General features: G+C 46.7%; 1 protein-coding gene across 9 annotated transcripts in view; it reads left to right on the top strand.

Annotated features, from left to right (window-relative positions):
• Window positions 1–21,927, top strand: part of TNRC6A (trinucleotide repeat containing adaptor 6A) — a 53,303-nt gene that overhangs the window by 26,570 nt on the left and 4,806 nt on the right. For 3 of the 9 annotated variants that reach the window (XM_088174205.1, XM_088174202.1, XM_088174200.1), the window contains 17 exons: window positions 4,219–4,551; window positions 8,333–8,380; window positions 10,820–13,405; window positions 14,212–14,376; window positions 14,590–14,765; window positions 14,925–15,005; window positions 15,444–15,495; window positions 16,506–16,648; window positions 16,977–17,123; window positions 17,296–17,433; window positions 17,649–17,777; window positions 17,870–17,947; window positions 18,174–18,384; window positions 18,923–18,955; window positions 19,746–19,877; window positions 21,244–21,402; window positions 21,684–21,824. In XM_088174205.1, coding sequence (XP_088030331.1) covers window positions 4,219–4,551; window positions 8,333–8,380; window positions 10,820–13,405; window positions 14,212–14,376; window positions 14,590–14,765; window positions 14,925–15,005; window positions 15,444–15,495; window positions 16,506–16,648; window positions 16,977–17,123; window positions 17,296–17,433; window positions 17,649–17,777; window positions 17,870–17,947; window positions 18,174–18,384; window positions 18,923–18,955; window positions 19,746–19,877; window positions 21,244–21,402; window positions 21,684–21,824 — 4,752 coding nt within the window. The remainder of the gene's footprint in view (window positions 1–4,218; window positions 4,552–8,332; window positions 8,381–10,819; window positions 13,406–14,211; window positions 14,377–14,589; window positions 14,766–14,924; window positions 15,006–15,443; window positions 15,496–16,505; window positions 16,649–16,976; window positions 17,124–17,295; window positions 17,434–17,648; window positions 17,778–17,869; window positions 17,948–18,173; window positions 18,385–18,922; window positions 18,956–19,745; window positions 19,878–21,243; window positions 21,403–21,683; window positions 21,825–21,927) is intronic. The other 6 variants (XM_088174204.1, XM_088174206.1, XM_088174201.1 and 3 more) reach the window with 6 other exon arrangements.

Raw genomic sequence — 21,927 nt, 5'->3', positions numbered from 1 at the left:
CTGAAATGCCGGGGGTGACTGCAGAAGGCAGGGGAGCCCTGGGGTGGCTCAGAAGGCAGGGGAGCCCTGGGGTGGCTCAGAAGGCAGGGGAGCCCTGGGGTGGCTGGAGAAGGCAGGGGAGCCCTGGGGTGGCTCAGAAGGCAGGGGAGCCCTGGGGTGGCTCAGAAGGCAGGGGAGCCCTGGGGTGGCTGCAGAAGGCAGGGGAGCCCTGGGGTGGCTGCAGAAGGCAGGGGAGCCCTGGGGGAGGCTCAGAAGGCAGGGGAGCCCTGGGGTGGCTGGAGAAGGCAGGGGAGCCCTGGGGTGGCTCAGAAGGCAGGGGAGCCCTGGGGGAGGCTCAGAAGGCAGGGGAGCCCTGGGGTGGCTGATGAAGGCAGGGGAGCCCTGGGGTGGCTCAGAAGGCAGGGGAGCCCTGGGGGAGGCTGATGAAGGCAGGGGAGCCCTGGGGTGGCTCAGAAGGCAGGGGAGCCCTGGGGTGGCTCAGAAGGCAGGGGAGCCCTGGGGAAGGCTGCTGAAGGCAGGGGAGCCCTGGGGTGGCTGCTGAAGGCAGGGGAGCCCTGGGGTGGCTCAGAAGGCAGGGGAGCCCTGGGGGAGGCTGATGAAGGCAGGGGAGCCCTGGGGTGGCTGGAGAAGGCAGGGGAGCCCTGGGGTGGCTGCTGAAGGCCGGGGCTGTGCCTTCCCCGCAGGAAGGGCGCGCTCACCTCCGCGCGGATCCGCAGGGGTTAAAGCCTTGGCAAACACACGCAGATATTTTCCAGAGCAGCTCCCAGCTCCCAGCTGCGGCCATTTTTTTTTTTTTTTTAATTTTTTTTTTTTTTCCACCACGAAAATTCTAGCACGGCATCTTTAGGTGTGTGTGTGTCAGCCTGGAAGGGCAGAGCGCTCGGTTCAGCCGTGCCAGCCGCGGGCCATGCCGTGCGGCCAGAGCAGCGGGCGGCTCTCGGGGGGCAGCCCCAGCCCCAGCCCCAGCCTGGAGCCTCTCCCTGCCAGCCTGGCGCTGCTCTTTGTGCAGGTCAGCAGAGGATTTGATCTCTCTGCGCTGGTTTTGTGCGAGACAGAAAGTGTTTTCCATCTGCATTAAAGTTCCTCAAGCAGCTGCCTTTTTTTTTTTTTTTTTTTTTATTGGAGGGGGAGTGCGAGTCCCTGGGCCCCTGCTCCAGGAGGAGTTGGCAGGCAGCTCCTGGAGCAGTAAAATGACACCATGCTTCTCCTCCATTTTCTAATGAAATCTGCAGAGTGGGAAAGCAACACAAGTTGGAAGCGTCTTTCTTTGGAATCTCTCTGTAAACTGTAACTCCACCATCCCCTGCTCTGAGGGTTTGCAGCAGGTTTGTTCTTTATGAAAATCTGTCCTTTTTAATGCTAGTTTCTGTAAACTTGCTGTTGCTAGTCAATTAACCGCGATAAACTGTGAGTCTGTTAATAATATCTCTCTGCCTTAATACAATTAAAAATAAAATACTGGTGTGTAGAACAAACTTTTATTAACAAACAACTAGTTTAGAGCGAGTTAAAATGTTAAGATAATAATTTAGGGGTGCTGGAATTCATAGTAGCCATATTGGAATATTAATGTGTTAATTTAGCCTTCTGAGAAGTTGTGGAGCAGAAAGTGTTGGACAGGGTGAATTTTATAGCTTGGAACTTACGCTGTGGTTCTGAGGGAAGCAAAGGCAGGGGAATTCTGTTGCACTTTGGATAATTTCAGTTGAAAATTAGCATATAATTGTGGACTCTGCATATTGTATAGCCTAGCCCTGGGACCTGGCGAATGTGTTATACAATTTGCCGATATCATAGTAGATAGAATTGCCGTGTTTGCTAAGGAAACAAATGCTTAGATATATATGAAATATAATATTCCTAAGCTGTTAGAGAAGTGCTGTGCCTTAGGGCTGGCTGGGCAGTGAGTACCGTGTTTATTTGTTGCTCCCCTTGATAGTCAAAAGTGATTCGAGTTCCTGCAGGTCCCCTGGGGTCTGTTCTAACACCCGTGGTCTGAAAGTGCTTTAATGAGGAAAGTGAAGTGTTAGGGGTGCCCTGGGCGTGCTGTTGGCAGCTCTGGCTGGGTGTCCAGGGAATGTCAGATGGAAATTATTTCACTTTACCCCAGAGGAGCGGGGCTGGGTGTTGTATTAAAGTCTCTTCAAGCGAGGTGTGCTCGTATTTTCTGCTTAAGGTGGCAGTGGAAAGAACAAGGGCTGGGCTGGTGTGTGCCAGAGGCTGAAGGAGTGTGTGTCCCCCTGCCTGGGCTGTGGCTGCACGAAAGTTTCTGTGTGTCCCAGCTCAGCTGAGCTGTGCTCCAGGCTCTGGAGGGTCACCCATGGAAGCAGCTGGGGCAGGAGGCACAGGGACAGCACCAAAAGTTGTGGTTTGGGCACTGGTTACACAGGTTGTGGAGTGGGAGCAAATGTGTTTCAATTTCAGAGCTCGTTGTAGTACCTGGATCATAGAAAAGTGCTAAGTCCTTCTGCATTAAACTGTCAACAAATTCTCAGCAATTTGCTTAAATAGCACCTCTCCCCCCCTTCAGGGCTTAGTCACTCTCAGTTGGTTTATTTATAATGCAAGAAATTCTAGAAGCACCAAATGAAATAGATTTGTTTGATATTATTTCTTATTTGTGAAGTTCAGTTTTGAACCAGAAGTCAGAATCACAATTTATTGTCTCATTATGTGCATCAAAATATTTTGCAAGGAACCAGTTTCCTCCCCTTAATAGAGGGAAGAGCTTAAACTGAGGAAATCTGAAGTGGTGGCTGTGATCTCTGTCAGATTCCCAGTTTATCTAATAGCCTTTCAATCCCTTCTATTCCCTGTGCTCTGTACAATCAATTGAGTTGTGTCCTGGCCCTTCCTCTCCTAAATCCTGTCCCTCTCCAGTCAGCTGGGAACTGGGAGAGCTGGGTCGCTGCTGTGCCCTGGGAGGGGCAGCTGAAGTTGGGTATCCTCACCCTGAGGCTTCTCCCTGCCTATTTGTCAAACAAGGAGGTCTCCAGAGTTTTTCTTTTCTGCTTCCCTTAAGCAGCCAAAATGCAATATTCCATTAAAACACAACTCAAATGCTGATTCTTCAGTGACTTTTTATTCTAAAGGCTTCTATTTTGTGTTTTTCAGAATATGTTAAGTAGAAATAAACAGAAATTATATCATAAGTAGCACTGACAACATTCAAATTGATTCCTTAAACAAAAGCTTGAGTTTGTTTTTATTTTTTGTTGTATTCCCATGACTCAGTTCCTGAAAGTGAATGATAAAATGGTCTTTAAACATATTTAAAAGATTTTTTAAAAGCCCCTGAAAACTACATTCTCAGTCATGTAGTAACATTATTCCTGGTGCTGAGGGAGGTCATGGTCGAATATTGAGGTGTCTTGGGAAGTTGCACAATAAATATTAAGACATTTTATGGATATCTCATCTAACAAATTTGGGAAGTAGATGAACATATCAGTACTGTGAGGGATGGCAGAGTCACAGCAGGAGCTCAGAGTTCCTGCCTGGTGCCCTGACTGTGTCCCTGTCCCTGTCCTGTGCTGTGTTCCCTCTGCCCATGGTGTGACCTTCCCCTCGCCCTGCTGGGGCCGTGCTCTTGGGACTGAGATCATTTGGAGCTGCAGTTGCACATTTGGCATTTTCCCAGTGCCAGCACTGTCCTGCCAGGCTGTGTGCAGCATTCCCTGTGCTGGCTGCCCTTCTGCTGGCACCTCTCACTCCAGAGCATCAATGATTTTCCCTTTTAGATTTCGGGCTCCTTCAAGCAGGGAAGCCTTAGCAATATGTCCTGTAGTTCCTGTTTGCCCCTTGTTCTTTTTGGGCCAGGCCAGAGCAGTTTTCTATGTGTAATATTTAAATGGGAAACTTAATTTTCTAATGCTTAAACGTTTTCTAAAAAAAGGTTAAATGTTGAACTAAACAGTGCGGTGCTGATTTGTCAGCAGAAGGCTGTAGAAAGCTGGTTGCTAGCATGTTGTGACTGAGATCACTTGGTTAGGAGTGATAGCAAGGCACATTCCTGCTTCCAGGTCTGTGCCATGGGTGTGTGATTGAGGGATAACAGCTTTTCCTCAGGGATGAGTTACAGCTTGACTCAGAAGAAACGCTGCCATTACATCATGTATGAACACCTCTAATAATATTGACTTAGTCTTCAGTTTTTTTTGCGTTGTTGCTCACATGAATAACTTTGTCCCACTTTCTCTTTCCTGGGGGTGGGGGTAGTGCCAGAACAAACCAAGACAAGTGTAAGCCAGCCCCAGCCTGTCACCTCCAACGGCACTTCCACAGGAACCAGCACTACTAATAATGCCAAGCGGGCCCCAGCCAGCAGCCAGCAGCAGCCCTTGCCTCGATACCCTCCTCGGGAAGTACCACCACGATTCCGACAGCAGGAACAGAAACAGCTTCTGAAACGAGGGCAGCAGTTACCAGTGATAGCTGCAAACCTGGGATCCACTCCCAAAGTGTTAAACGGCCAGTCAGGAGGCAGCCCTGGCACCAGTAACCAGCCCGTGACCAACGGAGAAGTGCCCAACAGCAGCAAAAAACAGCCAGGTGAGGGCAGGTACCCTGTTTTCCTTCAGCTTCAATTCAGTTATCAGGGGAACATTTCAGCCAACGTTATTTCAACTTCCACTGTAAGCTGTAGCATGAGGAGCTCCCTTCGTGTGTCAGTTGATAGTGAATGTTGCAGGGTGGTGTTGGCCTCTCTGGGCAGGTTCCAGGCTGAAGCTTCAGCCCTGGTCTCAGCTGTTGGCAGCAGTGACACGGCAGGGTGGTGATTCCAGTGTCACCCCTGCTGTGCTGCACATTCCCAGTCTTTGGATCCAAGCATGGTGGTGGTACAGAGCACCTTTGTTGTGCCCAGTTTTGATAACACATCCCAGAAGGAAAGGTTTTTGGGACCCATCGCTGAGATGGGCTGACCCCACAGCCTGGGCAGCAGGGGAGGGGGGAATTCTGCCCCACTCAGGTGAGACCCCACCTGCAGAGCTGCCCCAGCCCTGGCGCCCTGCACAGGGAGGAGCTGGAGCTGCTGGAGCGAGTCCAGAGGAGGCTCCAGGATGAGCAGAGAGATGGAGCAGCTCTGCTGGGATGAAAGGCTGGGGGAGTTGGGATTGTTCAGCATGGAGAAGAGACCAGGGGTGACCTAATTTTGGCCTTCCAGTACCTGAAGGAAGCCCACAGGAAGGATGGTGCCAGAGGGCAGGGCTGGATGGGATATTGGGCAGGAATTGTTCCCTGGTAGGGTGGGCACAGGGTGCCCAGAGCAGCTGTGGCTGCCCCTGGATCCCTGGCAGTGTCCCAGGCCAGGCTGGACATTGGGGCTGGAGCAGCCTGGGACAGTGGGAGGTGTCCTTGCCCATGGCAATGGAACTGAGAGGTTTTCAAAGCCCCTTCCAGCACATTTCTTTGTGTGATTCTGAGCAGCACCTTTAGACTTGGCTTTCATTTTAACTTCATACCTGGAGATCCAGCCAGGGTACAGCTTGTTCAGGATATCAGAATTGTCTTTTATTGTCAGGTCAGAGTTTTTCTCAGTTTTTTCACCTGAAGTTTGGTTGTATGACAGAATGGATCCACTTTTACCTTCACTGCTATTTAAGTTCAGTCATCTTTTGTTACTTTGGTGTGTTATGCATTCCTTCAAACAGACTTTTCAATCAGGTGCATTTGCCTGTTGCTTTTATAGGATGTGCTGTTCAGTGGCTGCACTAAGATACAATTCAGTTAATTTTACAGGATTATTTTTGTCTGGAAAAAAGTAACTTTCTGTGAGGGATCTAGTTTTTCAAAGGGATTTGGTATTAATGCATGCCAATGCTTAATACTTTCTTATTTTTATACTTGTATTTATATTTTGATGTGCACGTAGCAGTGATGATGTAACTTTTTCCCACAAATAGTTTCTTCTGTGACTTCACTGAATTCTCAGTGTTTCTCAAAATTAGTGTTCTATAGACTACAAAGGATGTGATTCCCATTTGTGTGCTGCATTTTTCCCAGGTTTGCTGAGTTTTCCTTGATTTTGTGCTGGTGTGGCTGGGCACTGCCAGCACATCCCAGTGCTGTACTGGTGTCTGGGGCACTTCTGTGCTCTGAGGAATTTCCTGATTATTTGGGTGGTGTGTCTGCACACCAGGCTGGAGCCAGTGAGGTTCAGGGACAGAAGGGTTGGCCAGATGCCTTTGTCACCTGAGGAGAATGTGTGTGCTGCCTTAGCTGCTGTCACAGCTGTGTCCTGGCGTTCTGTGTGTCCCAGCACAGCTCAGACTCTGGGGCTGGCCACTCAGGACTCCTTTCTTGGTGCCCTGTGTGTGCCTGGAAGGTCTCTTTCCCTGGAATGAGCAGGAATAGCTTGGTCTGGATGTGTTGTCATGTTCTTTCCTATGCATAGACAAGATGATAACAGAAAGGCAGATAATTTTTCTGTGCTGGATTTCTGTCCTGGTTTCAGGCTCTGGTCTGATGTGTTGCTGGTGAGGTGCAGGAGGCCCCATCCAGCAGGGCCTGGTGTCTTCTGACACCTTTGTATCTGAAAGGAAATGCAGTTGTCATTTGCCTGTCTCACTTTCACTCACTCCCTACTTCCTCTTTCAGCCTCCACCAGAAGCCAGGTACTCTCCTTGTTACCTCTGGAATCAAAAACCCCATGGGATCTGACAGATCTGTAGCTGGCTTGCATAGACAGGATATCCATGGATACTGGGGTTAAATCAGTGGCTGCTGGGATTGATCTGTATTTTAGGGATAAAAGAAAAACTGTGGCTTCAAGTGTTGAAGTCAGAATTGCTGGAATTGAGACTGGCTGTGGGTTTGTGTGTAATTCCTGAAAGGATTTCTCTCCACTTCCAGCTGTGGTTGGAATGGTTTGGCAGGTGCTTTGTAAAAGCCTGGGAATGCAGGCAGATACTGCTGAATTTAAAAGTCTTTAATTGCCCTGGGCACACTAAGATTTTAAGTTGTTAGTATTGGCGAATTTTTAAATTGTATCGGTGGTCTAAACCCCATCTCTTTACTTGTGTATTTTGTGAACAGTTGTCTCCTGGTTGGAAAATCAACATACATTGTCTAGAACTAAAGCTGAAGAAGGGATAGATGGGCTGGGCTTTTTCCTGCTGTTTTTAGGACATCTGGCATATTGTTTTAGCAAAGACATAAATGAAGCTCATGTCTTGTAGTGCTTCTGAAACAGATCCAGGCCAGTGCCAGGATGGTTATTTTAAGAAATCTCCCTAAGTAGATCTTTATCAGGACACTTGGATACCCAGTTTAGTTGTTGTCTTCACTGACGTGCCCCATGTGCAAGCTTCACATGAAAGGAAGGGCTGAGCCCTGCCCTGCTGTTTGCTCACCTCTGCTCTGGAGCACCTTGGAATAACCAGGTGGTTGTTGCACAGTGCAATGATTTCTGTCATGAACTGAAATATTTCCAGCAGTAATTGCTTTCTGCTGTGGCCAGAGCAGAACAGGAGAGCACCACTGGGCTCCTGGCAGGGCTCCAGTTTGGATTCCTCCTGTCTGCCTTTATCCTGGTGCATCTCACAGCACAGCCACCAAGTTGTGTCCCAGGCAGAGCCTTTGGGAACAGAAGGTCCCTGCTGTGCCCTGGGGTGGTTCTCAGCTCTTGGAGCAGTCAGGGAAGAAGGGAGCAGTTGGGATTTGCAGTTAGCAGTGATGAAGGTTGGATTCGTTTGGAGAACGTTGCCTTCAGTGTAGCAGTTATGGGCTCCAGCTGTAAAATTTGTGAGTTTGAAAGATGAGGTTTGGTTCTGTGCAGTGCCTGTGTGGCACAGGGGAGGAGGAGGATGTGAGAGAGGGCAAATGATGGATTGTTGTGCACATGCTTAGGTTAAATCAGCATTGGGCCATGCTCAAATGTTGCTGTTTGCTCGGACAGCAGAGTACTGACCTGGATGTGAAGCAAATGTGCTGTTCAGAGAGGGGAGAGGAACTCGCTGAAATTTCAGGGCTGACTGCTCAACTTCTTAGTACAGTCCAAAATGAACTGGTTTTGGTTTCACTGACTGTAAATTCTTCCTCTTTTTTGTATGAATCAAACATTTAAGGACATGTTAAATTGGTTCATTAAATGCCAAATGTGTAACAAGTAGGTCATCATGGAAATGTCATAAAAGCAGCAGAACTGCTAATTCTCCCATCCCCAGGCCGAGTTTGTTGTCATGAGGGCAGGCAGTGAGACTGAGCTGGCTCTGACAGAAACCTGTCCTGAAGAAGGGTCTGAGGCCTGGGTTCACAGCAGTGAGTGCTCTGGGGACTGTTCTCTCATTTGCTGAAGTAACACTTCTGTGATTTTCTTGCTTTTTTTTTGTAGGCATGCCTCCCATTCGGGACTTGGTGAGCCACTCCCCTAACCAGTCAGGTTAGCTACTTCCATCTCACCTGCTTTTGCACTACATGTTTGTGGTAGTTACATGTTTCACACAATTTTGTCTGATTTTTTTTATTATTATTTTTATTCTTTGGCTTATGCTTTTCATTGGCATGAGTGTGTGAATGATTGCAGTATACTTTCTCTGTGCCATTGCATACTAATTTGGTTTGACATTTTTAATTTTCTAATTAAGTCAGAATTCATACTACGAGTTTTTGTCACCTTAGCATTAAAATACTGTTTTGTTTTTTTTTTTTACATTTAAGCTTCCATACTGACTTACCTCTTTATGGTATTGATTAATCTGTGCAAGCTTGTGCTTCCTATCAGAGACGTGTCACATTGTGGAGGAAATCATGTCTTGATTGTTTGCTAAAAGCCCAGGACTGTATTTACTGAAATGCTTTTGTTCATAAGGCCCAAAGGTGCAGTGATTGGCAAGGTATGGTATTGACAGTCTGGGGGTGCCAGGTGTGCTGGAGCAGGAAAAGGAGGCAGAGGGTGCAAGATTCAGGTATTTCTTAATTTACGCTTCTCAATCCTGTTTATTTTAGCCCGTGTGATGACAAACTGCTTTTTAAAATGCATACAGTTTTTTGCAAATGTTTCCTGCTGGATAACTCATAGCTGGAAAGCATTCAATTAAAAATTACTGAAAGCAATCTTAGCAGATTTCAGAATTTTAAGAAACTCGGGTTTGTGTAAATGGTTTTTTGTCAAGGATTTAAGCAGCAAAAGTTCAGTTGCAACTTTAAATAGTTTTGGGAAGAAAAGCAAGAGTAGGCTGTTTTGGCTCCTTGTGCTGTGCACCAAGTGCAGTGTGTTGTCACATGTCACTTTTCAGTTTTGAGGGTGTTTTGTGGTCTCTGCCAGATACAAAAAGTCAGAGCTAATATCTGCTTGCTCAGTGTTTGTATCCTTAGTCTCTGATGTTCATAGGTTGGAGAGGTTCAGGTAGGAATGCTCCAGGGCTATGGCTCATACTAGACATCACTAACACATTTAAGACTGAGAGAGTGTTGGTCTGAGTAGTTTTGTATGTAATGGGAGCAGATCAGCTGAGTGGAAGTTAATCACTGCGTGCTGCTGGTGGATTGGCTCTGCACAAACTGCGTCACAGCTAAATCAGGGTAACAGAATTTTAACAAATACAGGAGTTCTTCATGTATTCTGCTGCTGTGCAAGTTAGAGTTTGTTTTACCATTTCCCTCTAACCTGTGTCTCTCTGTGCTGAATTCAGGCTGTTTGCCATCGGTGTGTGCCTTTGTGCTGCTTTTAGAAGGGAAGCTGTGACTGGGACGATGTTTGTGTGAGCAGGATCTTGTTCTGTGCCATTGGTTCTCTCTCCCAGGAGTGCACACAGCTCTTTGATCAGTCCCTCAGTACAGATTAAATGTCCTTTTTTAAAATACCAGGGGGAGAGTTGAAACCTTGAGGTTTATTGGACAGTTGCTCAGACGTGACAGGGTTCTTGTCGTGCCACACCAATCAGCAGGTTCTGGGTTGTGCTCAGCCGAGTCCTGCTTCTCCTGAGGATGGTGGGGGTGGCTCTCCAGGGCTGTGCAGCTGCCAGGCACTACCACAGCACTCTGCCTGCCTGCCTCGGGTCTTTCCCATTCCTCCTGTTCAAACTGCTGAGCCACCATCCTGTTTGTCATGGTGATTTAGCAGGTGAAGCTCAGCTGAGTGCCAGGTGCTGAGGAGCCGTGGGTGATCCCTGCTCTGTGCTGCTCCAGCTCTGGGAGCCAGGGCCTTGGACTCAATTCTGTTTCACTGTAGGATGAGGAATACTGATATTGATTAAAAATTTAATACAAATAGACTTGTGCATCAGTGCATTCTGAAGGCAGAACTTCAGATGGGTCTTGTGTTTTTTGTGCCAAACTGTTGTATAAAAGAAAATATCTTGAATAACTTGTACTGAAGACTCTTACACCACGTCTGTAACAGGGCTGGGAAGGTGTGTGTTCTCTGCTGCTGTCACACAGCACTTGGTACTGCTGGGCCAGGGCCATGTCCTCTTGGAATTCCTGCCTTTCGGTGTGTTTTCAGGCTTTCCTGAGTATTGTGGTTTTTAATATGCATATATGTTTTAGACAATACTTTGTATATGGTGATACAGAGTATTTAAAAAATGCTTCTCTGGAAGAAGAGGACCTTTAGGAGTCTAAAGTTTTCAGAGGTTTTTGTGAGAGCAGCTCTGCATGCTGGGAGGTGTTCTGGGTTGTGTGTGACAGCCTTTGGGCAGCTGTTCTTGGAGCTTTCTCTGTCACTTGCCATGACTGCAGTTTTAACAGAAGCAAAATAATAAGCAAAATAATTCCTGGCTTAATATCTTTATACCTTTTTATTTTTTCCTCTTCTGCTTAATGAAGTAATAATACTAAACTCATAATAATACTCTTGGGCTTTCCTTCTTCATTTTAGATCTGAACCACAGTGGTCTAGGATCCCATTATGAAAATTCTCACTGGGGACCAGTCTCTTCAAATAGCGACTCCAGCACAAACTGGGATAAAGTTATCGTAGACGGCTCTGACAAAGAAGCATGGCCATCAATCACTGGCAGTGACCCAGAGCTGACTTCAGAATGTATGGACACTGACTCTGCCTCCAGCTCTGGGTCGGAGCGGAACCTCGTCATCATGGCTTCAGGGAGCACAGGAGAGGGCGACGGCATTCGCAATGGCATCGGACATGGGGCTCAGAATAAGTTTGTGGTTGGTAGCAACAGCAATAATGTGGGCAATGGAAGTATTAACGGGCCCTGGGGGTTGTCCCATGGGTCCTTAATAAGCACATGTCAAGTTTCTGTGGATGCTCCTGACAGCAAATCTGAAAGTAGCAACAATAGAATGAATGCTTGGGGCACCATAAGCTCTTCATCAAATGGAGGGTTAAATCCAAGCACTTTGAATTCAAATGGCAACCATGGTGCCTGGTCCGTGTTGGAGAACAGTGGACATGCCCTGAAAGGGTCCGTGGGGAGTGGGAGTCCTGGCACAAGCATTCAGTGCAGTACCATAGGTCAGATGGCCAACAGCCAGAGTATTAACTCGAAAGTGGGTGGCTCAGCCCACGGTTCCTGGGGAAGCCTTCAGGAAAGTTGTGATTCTGAAGTAAATGGTACAAGGAATGTTTCATTCAGTGGGCAACCTCAAAACCTTAACACTGAAATGAATGGACCAAATAACACTACTAACTTTATGACCTCTAGTTTACCAAACTCTGCCGGTTCGGTGCAGATGAGCGAACTGCCCAGCACTGCAGGGCCCGGGGCCTGGCGCGTGAGCACAATGAATCATTCTCAGATTCAGGCCTCTCCAGTGGCAAACGGCACTTCCACCTCTCACCTGAGCAACGGGGAGGCCAAAACTGGCGGCTCTTATGGTACTACCTGGGGTGCCTATGGTTCTACTTACTCTGGAGACAAATGTCCAGGCCCAAACAGCCAAGCTAATGGTGACACTGTGAATGCAACTCTAATGCAGCCGGGCGGCAGCGGGCCTGGCAGCACTAACTTTCAAATCAACGGGAATAAAGGAGGAGGGGTGTGGGAGGCAGGGACAGTCAGCTCCCAGAACATGCCCTGGGCAAACGGGAATGGTGCCAGTGCTGGTGGGAGCAGAAGAGGATGGGGCAGCCCTGCACAGAACACTGGCACCAACATTTCCAACGGGGAATGGAGCAAACTGCCCAGCAATCAGCATTCCAATGAAGGTATGAATGGAAACAGCAGGAAGTTTACAAACGGATGGAAGTCTACTGAGGAGGAGGATCTGAACAGCCAGGGTTCTGCTGCCTCCCAGATGGCTGAGCAGAGCAGCACATGGGCCAAAACAGGTACGGGGGACAGCGAGGGCAGCTCCGAGAGCGCCGGGTGCCACGAGGACAGAGCAGCTACGGAAGGCCAGAACCGAGAGAGGAGGAAAGTTGACCAGCACACGTTACTCCAAAGCATAGTGAACAGAACTGACTTAGATCCACGTGTCCTTTCCAACTCTGGTTGGGGACAGACTCCAATCAAACAGAACACTGCCTGGGATACCGAAACGTCACCGAGGGGTGAAAGAAAAACTGACAACGGGACAGAGGCCTGGGGGGGCTCTGTGACACAGACTTCCAGCTCAGGGGGGTGTGTGGATAGACCTAGCCCTAATAATAACGATACCTCATCTGTATCGGGGTGGGGAGATCCAAAGTCTGCTACAAGGTGGGGAGACTCCAAAGGGTCAAACAGCCAAGGGGGGTGGGAAGAAGATTCTGCTGCTACGGTAATGGTCAAGAGCAATCAATCATGGGGAAGTGGCAAAGAGGAAAAGTCATCCTGGAATGACACACCGAAGATGAAGCAGGGATGGGGAGATGGACAGAAGGCCAGCCAGGGATGGGCAGTGTCTGCTGGTGATAGCTGGGGTGAAAACTCCAGAAGTAACCACTGGGGTGAGGCAAAGAAATCCAGTTCTGGAGGCAGCAACAGCGACAGGTCGGTGTCTGGTTGGAATGAGCCAGGTAAATCAAATTCTGTTACTTGGGGAGGCAACAATGCAACCCCAAACAACTCTTCAGGATGGGATGAGCCTGCAAAGCCTAATCAGAACCAGGGCTGGGGAGACCCTCCGAAATCCAATCAGCCTCAAGTCTGGGGGGACTCATCAAAGCCAATCAACTCTCCTGAGTGGAACAAACAAGATGTTGGCTCTTGGGGAGCCCCATCTGCCACGAACAAGCCCCCAGGGTCTGGCTGGCTGGGGGGGCCAATGCCAGCCCCAGCAAAGGAGGAAGAGCCCACGGGCTGGGAGGAGCCATCCCCCGAATCCATACGCCGCAAGATGGAGATTGATGATGGAACTTCTGCTTGGGGTGATCCAAGCAAATACAACTACAAAAATGTGAATATGTGGAATAAAAATGTCCCTAACAGTAGCAGCAGTTCAGACCAGCAAGCACAGGTACATCCGCAGCTACTGTCTTCAAGTGCCATGTCTAGCAAGGAGAGCAGTTCGGGTTCTGGTAAGCCTGGCTTTTACCCAAATTCGTGTTTTCTGTTGATTATAAAGCACTTTTTTAGCCTTGCTTCTTAGAACAGTATTTTAGTTTCCAAGTGGAAAGGGCAAAGTGGCAACGAAGTGCAGTTTCTATTAAAGAAATGAAAAGCATTGTCACAGAGCATTGATATTTTTGTGCAGATTGGAAGATTTGCTCTAGTTTTAAATAACTGCAGTTATAGGGGCTAAACAGCTCTGCTTGAGGTGTGGGGAGTAGAAACAGAGGAAATACTTAAAATAGTGTCTGGGGATTGAAATATTTTCCTAAATTACTCTAAATCAGCTAAAATTTAATTTTGCAAATGAGCCTTCAAAAAAAAGAAACCTGTTGAGCTTCTGCAGGACAGAATGAAGGGTGGTGGGTTTATAAGGATTTAGTATCAGACTTTCTGGTCTTGTGGCTTCGTGAGCAGTGAATAATGATTTTGGAGAGGAACTTAATGGGATGTAGGAAATATTTTGTGCTGTGTCTCTTTTTCAAGTGCCAGATGGGGTCACTTGCATGTGACAAGCAGCTCTTAGCTTAATATCTTAGAAATTTGTATTATCAGAATGTAATTCTATAAACACAAAATTTATATTTTTATGATTACATTTTTTAATGCAACAGCTTGCAGTTATAACAATGACCCTCTCACAAAATGGAAATAATTGCTCACGTGCTTTTTACTGCATGTTAAGGATATAGAAAAGGCAAAACGCTTGAGTCTCTTTAGGTAGCTTTAAAATCCTGTTGAGAACAATGCCAATAACTGCCCCTGCTTTGCAAAGGTTGGGGAGAGCCTTCTGCTCCAGCCACTACTGTAGATAACGGGACTTCAGCGTGGGGCAAGCCCATGGACACTGGTACGAGCTGGGGAGAGCCTGTCAGCGATGCAGGAGGCACCTCTGGCTGGGGCAACGCTTCTCTTGGGCAGCAGCCTCCAAACAAACCTGGTGAGTCCTCTAAACCACCCTGGTGAGTGCTCCAAACCACCCTGGTGAGTGCTCCAAACCACCCTGGTGAGTGCTCTCAGCGTGTTTGAGAAGGCTGAGACACCTCTGGGGAAGCTTCCTGATTTTTCAGGGTTTTTTACCTTGCAGTAGGCATCGAGCTCTTGGGTGGAGCTGCTCCTGAAATGTTCACTGCTGGGTTTTTGTCCCCACCAGGGCCTAAATCTATGCAAGATAGTTGGTGTGGGGATGACATGCCATTGAGTGGCAGTCGTCAGACCAGCTGGGAGGAAGAGGAGGATGTTGAGATTGGAATGTGGAACAGCAGTTCCTCACAAGAAGCTAACCCATCGTTGAACTGGCCACCCTACATGAAGAAAATGCCCACAAAGGTGAGGAGCTGCTCAGGGCAAGGTTTTCTGTCATTTCTGAAAGCTCAATCAGAAGGGATTACTGCACTTACACAGTACACTTCAATTTTCATTCTTAGCACTTCGTGATGTAATTAAAGTAGGATCTGAGTATCACAGGAATTCCTTTCTGTTTTTAAGGGAATAATGAAAGGTGGAAATAAGCAAGATGAAACATGGATCAATCCATTCATTAAGCAATTCACAAATCTCAGTTTTTCAGTAAGTATTTGTCTCTGTCTGGTTCTGCTGCCTTTCCACAGGGCTTGTTACAATGCACAGACATTGAAATGCTCAATTGCCAAGTGTTCATTTTCATCGTGGTTTTCTTTTTACTTGTGTTTGTCTCCCCTGTCAGCCATCCCTTTTCTGTGCATTCTCATTACAAAAAGACCTCTTTATTGATGAAAAGTGGTTTTGTAACCACTACCCACGTGTTCATCCCATAGCCTGATGCTTTACTGCATTTACAGAGGAGTTCTGGTGAGGGAACCTCTTCTTGACTGGATAGCAACTGAAGGGAGGAAGTGCTTTAAAATAGCATCTGATGGTCTTGATTTTTCTTTCTTGCATTTTTGAATTGTAATAGTGTGCAGGAATCTCTTTGTTTTATCTTAAAATATTATTATTAAATAATGGTGATTTATTTTATTACTTCAGAGAGAATCACCAGAAGAAACCATACAGAGCAATAAGATGGACATGTCTGGAGGTAAGAAAAGCAGAACTGAGTTTTATTGCTTTTCCTTCCATGCTCTTTTTTACCTTATATTCTTCTGTAAATTACATTTTTAAAACGATATGTAGTGTATATATATCTATATATAGTCCAGTATATATCTCTCTTAAGAAAAGGAATGTCCTTGTAAAGTGTTTGTGTGTGTGAGTAATGCTGCACACAGAATCACCTGGTTGCTATAGGGATATTGGCCCTGTATCAAACTGAGCTTATTCATATTTGTATATGTTAAACTGACAGGAGAGAATGTTTTCAGGGTGTGGTGAGTTTGTTTCTCATAATATAAATATCTTGATTGCCCTCTGGGCACCTCCACTGAGTATAAACAGAAACTTAGCAAATCCCACACTGGCTCATTGGGTTCATTCTTGGAAACACATGTTCAGTTCCAGGAACTAAATTAATACTGAACAATTCTTTTTAAAAATTGTAAACCTGAGTGTAAAATTACTTGGGAGCAGTTACAGTTTATTTGATTCTGTTCACTGTTAGGATTTCTTTAGCAAGTAAGAGATAGTATAATTCTTAATATATTAATAACAGTATACTATGATGTAGAATATTTAACTAAAACTAATTGTAGCATTGTAGGTTTTAGTATAGTTACTCTCCAAATTCCACTTCAAAATTGGGTATTTTCACTTTGGGGCTCATGGTCTTTTGGGTAAAGGAATTCTTTGAGTTTTAGATTTCAATATTAATGGCAAGCCTGATATTTAAATTATTGCAAGTTTAAACAATTACACATTCTTGGTTTTAAGGGAGAGATGAGAGTAATATTTGTGTGAAGCCTTGCAAAATCTGTTGGTGCTGATTCCAGGTCTCAGGTGTCTGCAGCCACTGGGGTTTCCTTTCCCAGGCAGTCCAAAGCTGCAGTGCTGTTGGTTTGGTGTTTGGTTTTCGGTGTTTGCTGTTTGTTTTCTGGGTGTTCTGCCGAGGGCAGCAGCACCCCAGGGTGTTGATCCAGCTGTGTGTGTCCCCAGGGTTACTGCAGGACAAGAGGATGGAGATGGACAAGCACGGGCTGGGCGTGGGAGATTACAATCGTGTGGTTGGCAAAGGCCCCGGTTCTCGTCCCCAAATTCCCAAAGAGTCTTCCATGGATCGCGGTCCTTACTTCGATAAGGTCAGTGGGTGTCCCTGGGGACACTGCTGAGCTCCTCTGGGACACTCTGCCTGCCCAGGGGTGACCTGTGTGCTCCTGAGCTTCCTGCAGGTGCTGAGGGGGGACTGGGGGCTGTTGATCTGTTCTTTTGAACTCCCTGATACACTGTACTAAGCACTTTCTGTAGCCCCTCACGGTGCCGATGACTAACCTGATCTCTTTTGTTTTCTGCCTATTTCCTGCTGGTGCTGGACTGTCCTGTGACTCTTCCCTTCTGCTCCTGCCATGGTTTCTCCCTTCTGCTTGCTTGCTGGCTGGTTGTTGCGCCTCGGTTTGTGTGTCCCATCAGGATGGCATTGTAGCAGACGAGTCCCAAAACATGCAGTTTATGTCCAATCAAAACATGAAGCTTCCCCCTTCAAATAATGCACTACCTAACCAAGCCCTGGGCTCCCTAGCAGGGCTGGGTATGCAAAGCTTGAATTCTGTTAGACAGGTAAGGCTGTGTGCAAATCCTTGGTGTGTTAACTGACAGCATTTAATGCCTTTTGATATAACATTGTAGCTGCTTGTGTGACTGATAGGTGTTTATGTTGTAATTGAAATGTGTGGGGTGGGAGAAGCAGCACACGAGGTTTATTGTCACTGACTGCCCGTCCTTTCCCCAGAATGGCAATCCCAGTGTGTTTGGTGTTGGGAATATAGCAGCACAGCCCAGGAGCATGCAGCAGCCTCCAGCACAACCTCTTAATTCATCTCAGCCTAACCCACGTGCTCAAGTGCCTCCTCCATTACTATCCCCTCAGGTAAGTGACACAGAAAACACGCTGTGTATAAAATAAATGCTGCTTCAGAAAATTGTTCCTTGTTTGCTGGTGTTGCCATAGTTATTCTGTAAACATTTGGGAACATATTTGGCTTGATGAAACCAGGCATCTGCTGACCAGAGATGATAGTATTGTCCACATTGTGGAGCAGGCAGAGGCGTTGCAGTCACCCGTGGCCCTGGTGTGTGTTGCAGGTTCCAGTATCATTACTGAAGTATGCACCAAACAGCGGTGGCCTGAGCCCACTCTTTGGCCCACAACAGGTAGCCATGTTGAATCAACTGTCCCAGTTAAACCAGCTTTCTCAGATCTCCCAGTTACAGGTGAGCTGGCCAGGCTGCTGACTGTGTGTGTGTGTGTGAGTGAGTGGAGCGTGGTGTCACTGCCCTGTTCTGAACCCCTGCCTGTCCCACAGCGGCTGTTGGCTCAGCAGCAGAAGGCACAGCCTCAGAGGAGCATGCCTTCTGGGGGTCGGCAGCAGCAGGAGCAGCAGGTAAAGAAACCAGTTCGTTCTCCCTTCTCACTCTCTCCTGATAACTGCTCATCCTCAGCTGCATTTCTTGCTGTGACTCGTACTGAGGGGTTTGACAGGCTTTAAAGGAGGGGCTGGGTGCTGGGGTTTGGCTGTGCAGGGCGTACAAAGGTGCATTTCATTCTCTTTCTCAAAACATGGAAAAGCTTTTCCTCGTTGATATTGTAACTGCTCTGTTTCTTTTAAGGGTCGATCTCTTAGTATGCAGCAACAGATGATGCAACAGTCCCGTCAGCTTGATCCAAACCTGTTAATGAAGCAGCAAACTCCACCCTCCCAACAGCAGTCACTCCATCAGCCCTCCATGAAATCCTTCCTTGAGAATGTCATACCCCACACTACTCCTGAGCTGCAGAAAGGGCCGTCACCAATCAATGCATTCAGCAGCTTCCCTATAGGTGGGTGCCCTGCAGTGTCTGTGGGACACAGCCCTGCTTCCCCCTCTGCCTCCTCCTGGAAAATGACTGTAACCCTGTCAGTACTTCCCATTTTACTGGAAGCAGTGATTCTGTGTGGGATTACCCTTCTTCACCAAATAACTTCTCCCCAAGTACACTCATTCCCAGTGAGTGTCCCTGTCTCAGTGCAGAATACTTTACAGTCCTGAGGAATTACAGGCTCCTTTTAGTGCTCCTTTTGTCCCCTGGATCCCCAGGGTGACACAGAGTCCTGATTGCTGGAGCTAAAGGACTTTAAGAAGTAGAATCCATGCAAAGAATCCATTGATGTAGACACATTTCTTGGGATTTCAGAAATGCTTTCAATGGCTCTGGAATTGCAAAGGTAGAACAAACTGTCACTTTGCCTGTTAGTAGTTTTGTCCAGGAAAGAAAGCTTTTGGCTTTGCATTTTTAAAGAATTGTTGTCTCATTAGGCAAAATGTCTGAACATTTATAAATACAAACATCTCCTGTTTCTTTCTCCCTACATTTTCAGGCTTCTGTCCAATTTCTACTTCAGAAATTCCAGGCTTGTATATTTTCTTCTTACTTTAGGTCCCTTTTTAATGCTGTCTCACTACAACTGTTTACCATTTACCTCTGTTCCTTACCCCCGTTTCTTTCCTCTCCTTCATTTTTGCTTTTCTTCTCTTTTATTCTAACTGGGTCATTTCTGTTGGGTTGATTGCCTTTGCATTCTCATTGGCCTCTGCAGAGAAGTTTGTTTCCTGGACATGCAGCTGAGGTCCCTGTGCTTGCAAGGCAGAGTGGCACTGGCCAGGACAGTGCCACACTGGGGGTGGCTTGTGGCCAGCCCCAGCCCCAGGCTGCTGCTTCAGAGCTGCTGCTGATGATTGGCATCGATGTCCAATTCTGCTTTCACTCAAAGGGCAAGGCATACAAAGGAAGTTTTTTAGCTATTGGAGACACTGTGTTAGTTCTAAGGAAGGGCATATTTCACTTTCCTGGCAGACTCTGTGCTGGAAGTACAGACCAGAGCTACAGCAGGTCAAGACTAGTTCTGTTTGCCCCACATTTTAGGTATTTACATTTTAGCTTCTCTTAACTTCCTAATGTCTTCTTCCACTGACCTTTTTGCATGAGGACATGAGCTGAGAACTTGGGAGTGCTTTGCATTGCTCAGCTTAGCTTCTGTGTGCAGAGAGTTCCCTGTTTTCAGTGCTAGAATGTTCCTCAGAACCAGAGCCTTGGAAGCATGAGATAACCATGGTAATGTGCTCTTCAGTGCTTTCTGGGCCAGCAGTGGTGAGAGCAGGAGGAAGTTCAGGCTGTATCTCATAAGCTGTGTGTGCTTTCAGGAATGAACTCAAACTTGAATGTAAACCTGGATATGAGCAGTATTAAAGAGCCACAATCTCGGCTGAGGAAATGGACTACAGTCGACAGCATTTCTATGAACACATCCTTAGATCAAAACTCCAGCAAACATGGTATGTTCAGCCTTGAGCAGCCCTTGGGGCACATCAGCCTGTGGGGTTCTGGCTGTCAGTGCAGTTTGCAGGGTTTGGGCTCTGGGTGCAACTCCTGGGTCACAGTTTGTGTTCTGTTGTCTGTGCCAACTTGCTGCTTGTCTACCACAGCAGCCACAGCTTTGCTGACTGTGCTCACAGAATGATCTTGTGATGAGATTAGTAGAAACATTCTACAGAATTCATTTTTCAACCAGACTTTTCTGTAAGTGTGACTGTTGCTACTAGCATTACCTTAATCTCCTGTGGAATGCTTCATATATTTTTAAGCCAAAAGCTTGGTTTTCATGTGTTCTCTCCCACCACCCTTCTGTCCTAAGGTGATTTTGGGGGATTTACCACATTCTGAGCATGGCTGACATTTTTACTGACAGGTTTTGGTTATGAATGTCTATGTTTGCATTCTAAAATTGGGGAGAGCTTAGAAGGGCTAGACTTGGTACCATTTCTGTCCTTAGTTTTAGAGGAGGTGAACTCGGTTGCTTCGTGTTTCATTCCAGTAATCAAGATTCATATGACATTTCAACTGTTTCAGTTGCTTGAAATCTCATCCAGTTAAAATTCGAGTCTATAGCCCAAGAATCTGTGTCTAAAGATAGTTACAAATGTCCCCAGTCTCCTGTTACTGTTCAGTCTCAGATTGTGGGGGTATTTTTAGGTGCATCAGCTGCCATTCCCTGCAGCTGAGCCCATCCCAGTGTTGCCACAGGCAGTGCTGGTGTTGCTTTACCTGTAGGTGATGTTTTCTGACCAGAGCTAGGAATTTCTGTATCTCATGGAATCCCTGGCTCCCTCAGAACTGTAGCAGAGCAGCTTTGCTGTCTGGTAACTTTTAAACCATTCCTTGCTCTGTCTCCAGGGATTTTTTAATTTTTTTTTTTTTTTTGCCTCCTAAGAATAGGAACAGAATCTAGAGAGCTTTGCAGTAGCCAAAGATCCTTCACATGTTGTAGCTGTTTGTTTCAGGAGCTCTCCCACCACAGAACCCTGTTAGTCAAGTGGGGTCCCACAGAATGCTCTTCCCCTCTGCAATGAATGCTTCAGCTGAATTCATGTTACTTTGAATATATGTACTGGTTTAGTGAAGGGATTTCATGGGAGATTATTCTTACAGTTTTCTCCTGAATTACTGGGACATATTTCATTTTGAGTTATGATCCTCTATGATCTCCAGTATAACTTGGCATCACAAGAGGACAGTGTGCTGCTGTATATTTCATGCGTGATTTACAACGGCATGATTTTATATCTATACATTTATATAGGGATATAAAAACCAGCCGGGAAAAATATTTGACTAATTTTTATATTTTTTTTTCCTATTCAGGTGCTATTTCAAGTGGATTTAGGCTGGAAGATTCTCCGTTTGTTCCTTATGACTTTATGAACAGCAGTAACTCGCCAGCCAGTCCTCCCGGATCCATTGGGGACGGCTGGCCCCGTGCCAAATCGCCTAATGGCTCTAGCAGTGTTAATTGGCCTCCAGGTACAGCCCAGCCCTCCCCTCCCCCTGCCCGGGGCTTCTCCCGGATTCCTCGAGTGTTCTTAGCAGATGGAAATGGAGAATGGGAGTTTTATTGTACAGAGAGAAGTGTATCTGCCAGAGAAACCAGAAATGAAATTATTTAAAGTGAAGGCTAAATCACGTAAATTAAATGCTTAAAAGGTTTTGGATTTTCAGTCATTAGGAGATGTTTTGTTTAGACAGCTGTTTCCTTTTTAGAAATACAGTGAAAATAAGCTTCTTTCCTGCATCTGTGTTCCTAGAGTTTCGCCCTGGTGAGCCATGGAAAGGTTATCCAAACATCGACCCCGAAACTGACCCTTACGTCACTCCTGGCAGTGTCATAAACAATCTCTCAATTAATACTGTGCGGGAAGTTGACCACCTCAGGGACAGGAACAGTGGTATGCTCAGCCTGCCTGGGGCACTGTGTGTGACCTTCCCTCAGCCACACACACACTGCTGTCGTGGAGATGATTTCTGCTTGCTCCCCTCCTGCTTTATCCC

This window comes from Sturnus vulgaris, chromosome 16 (assembly GCF_052056855.1).
Source record: "Sturnus vulgaris isolate bStuVul1 chromosome 16, bStuVul1.hap1, whole genome shotgun sequence".
Taxonomy (NCBI): Eukaryota; Metazoa; Chordata; class Aves; order Passeriformes; family Sturnidae; genus Sturnus; species Sturnus vulgaris.
Note: the sequence above shows the minus strand (reverse complement) of the source record. Positions and strands in the feature narration are given on the sequence as shown.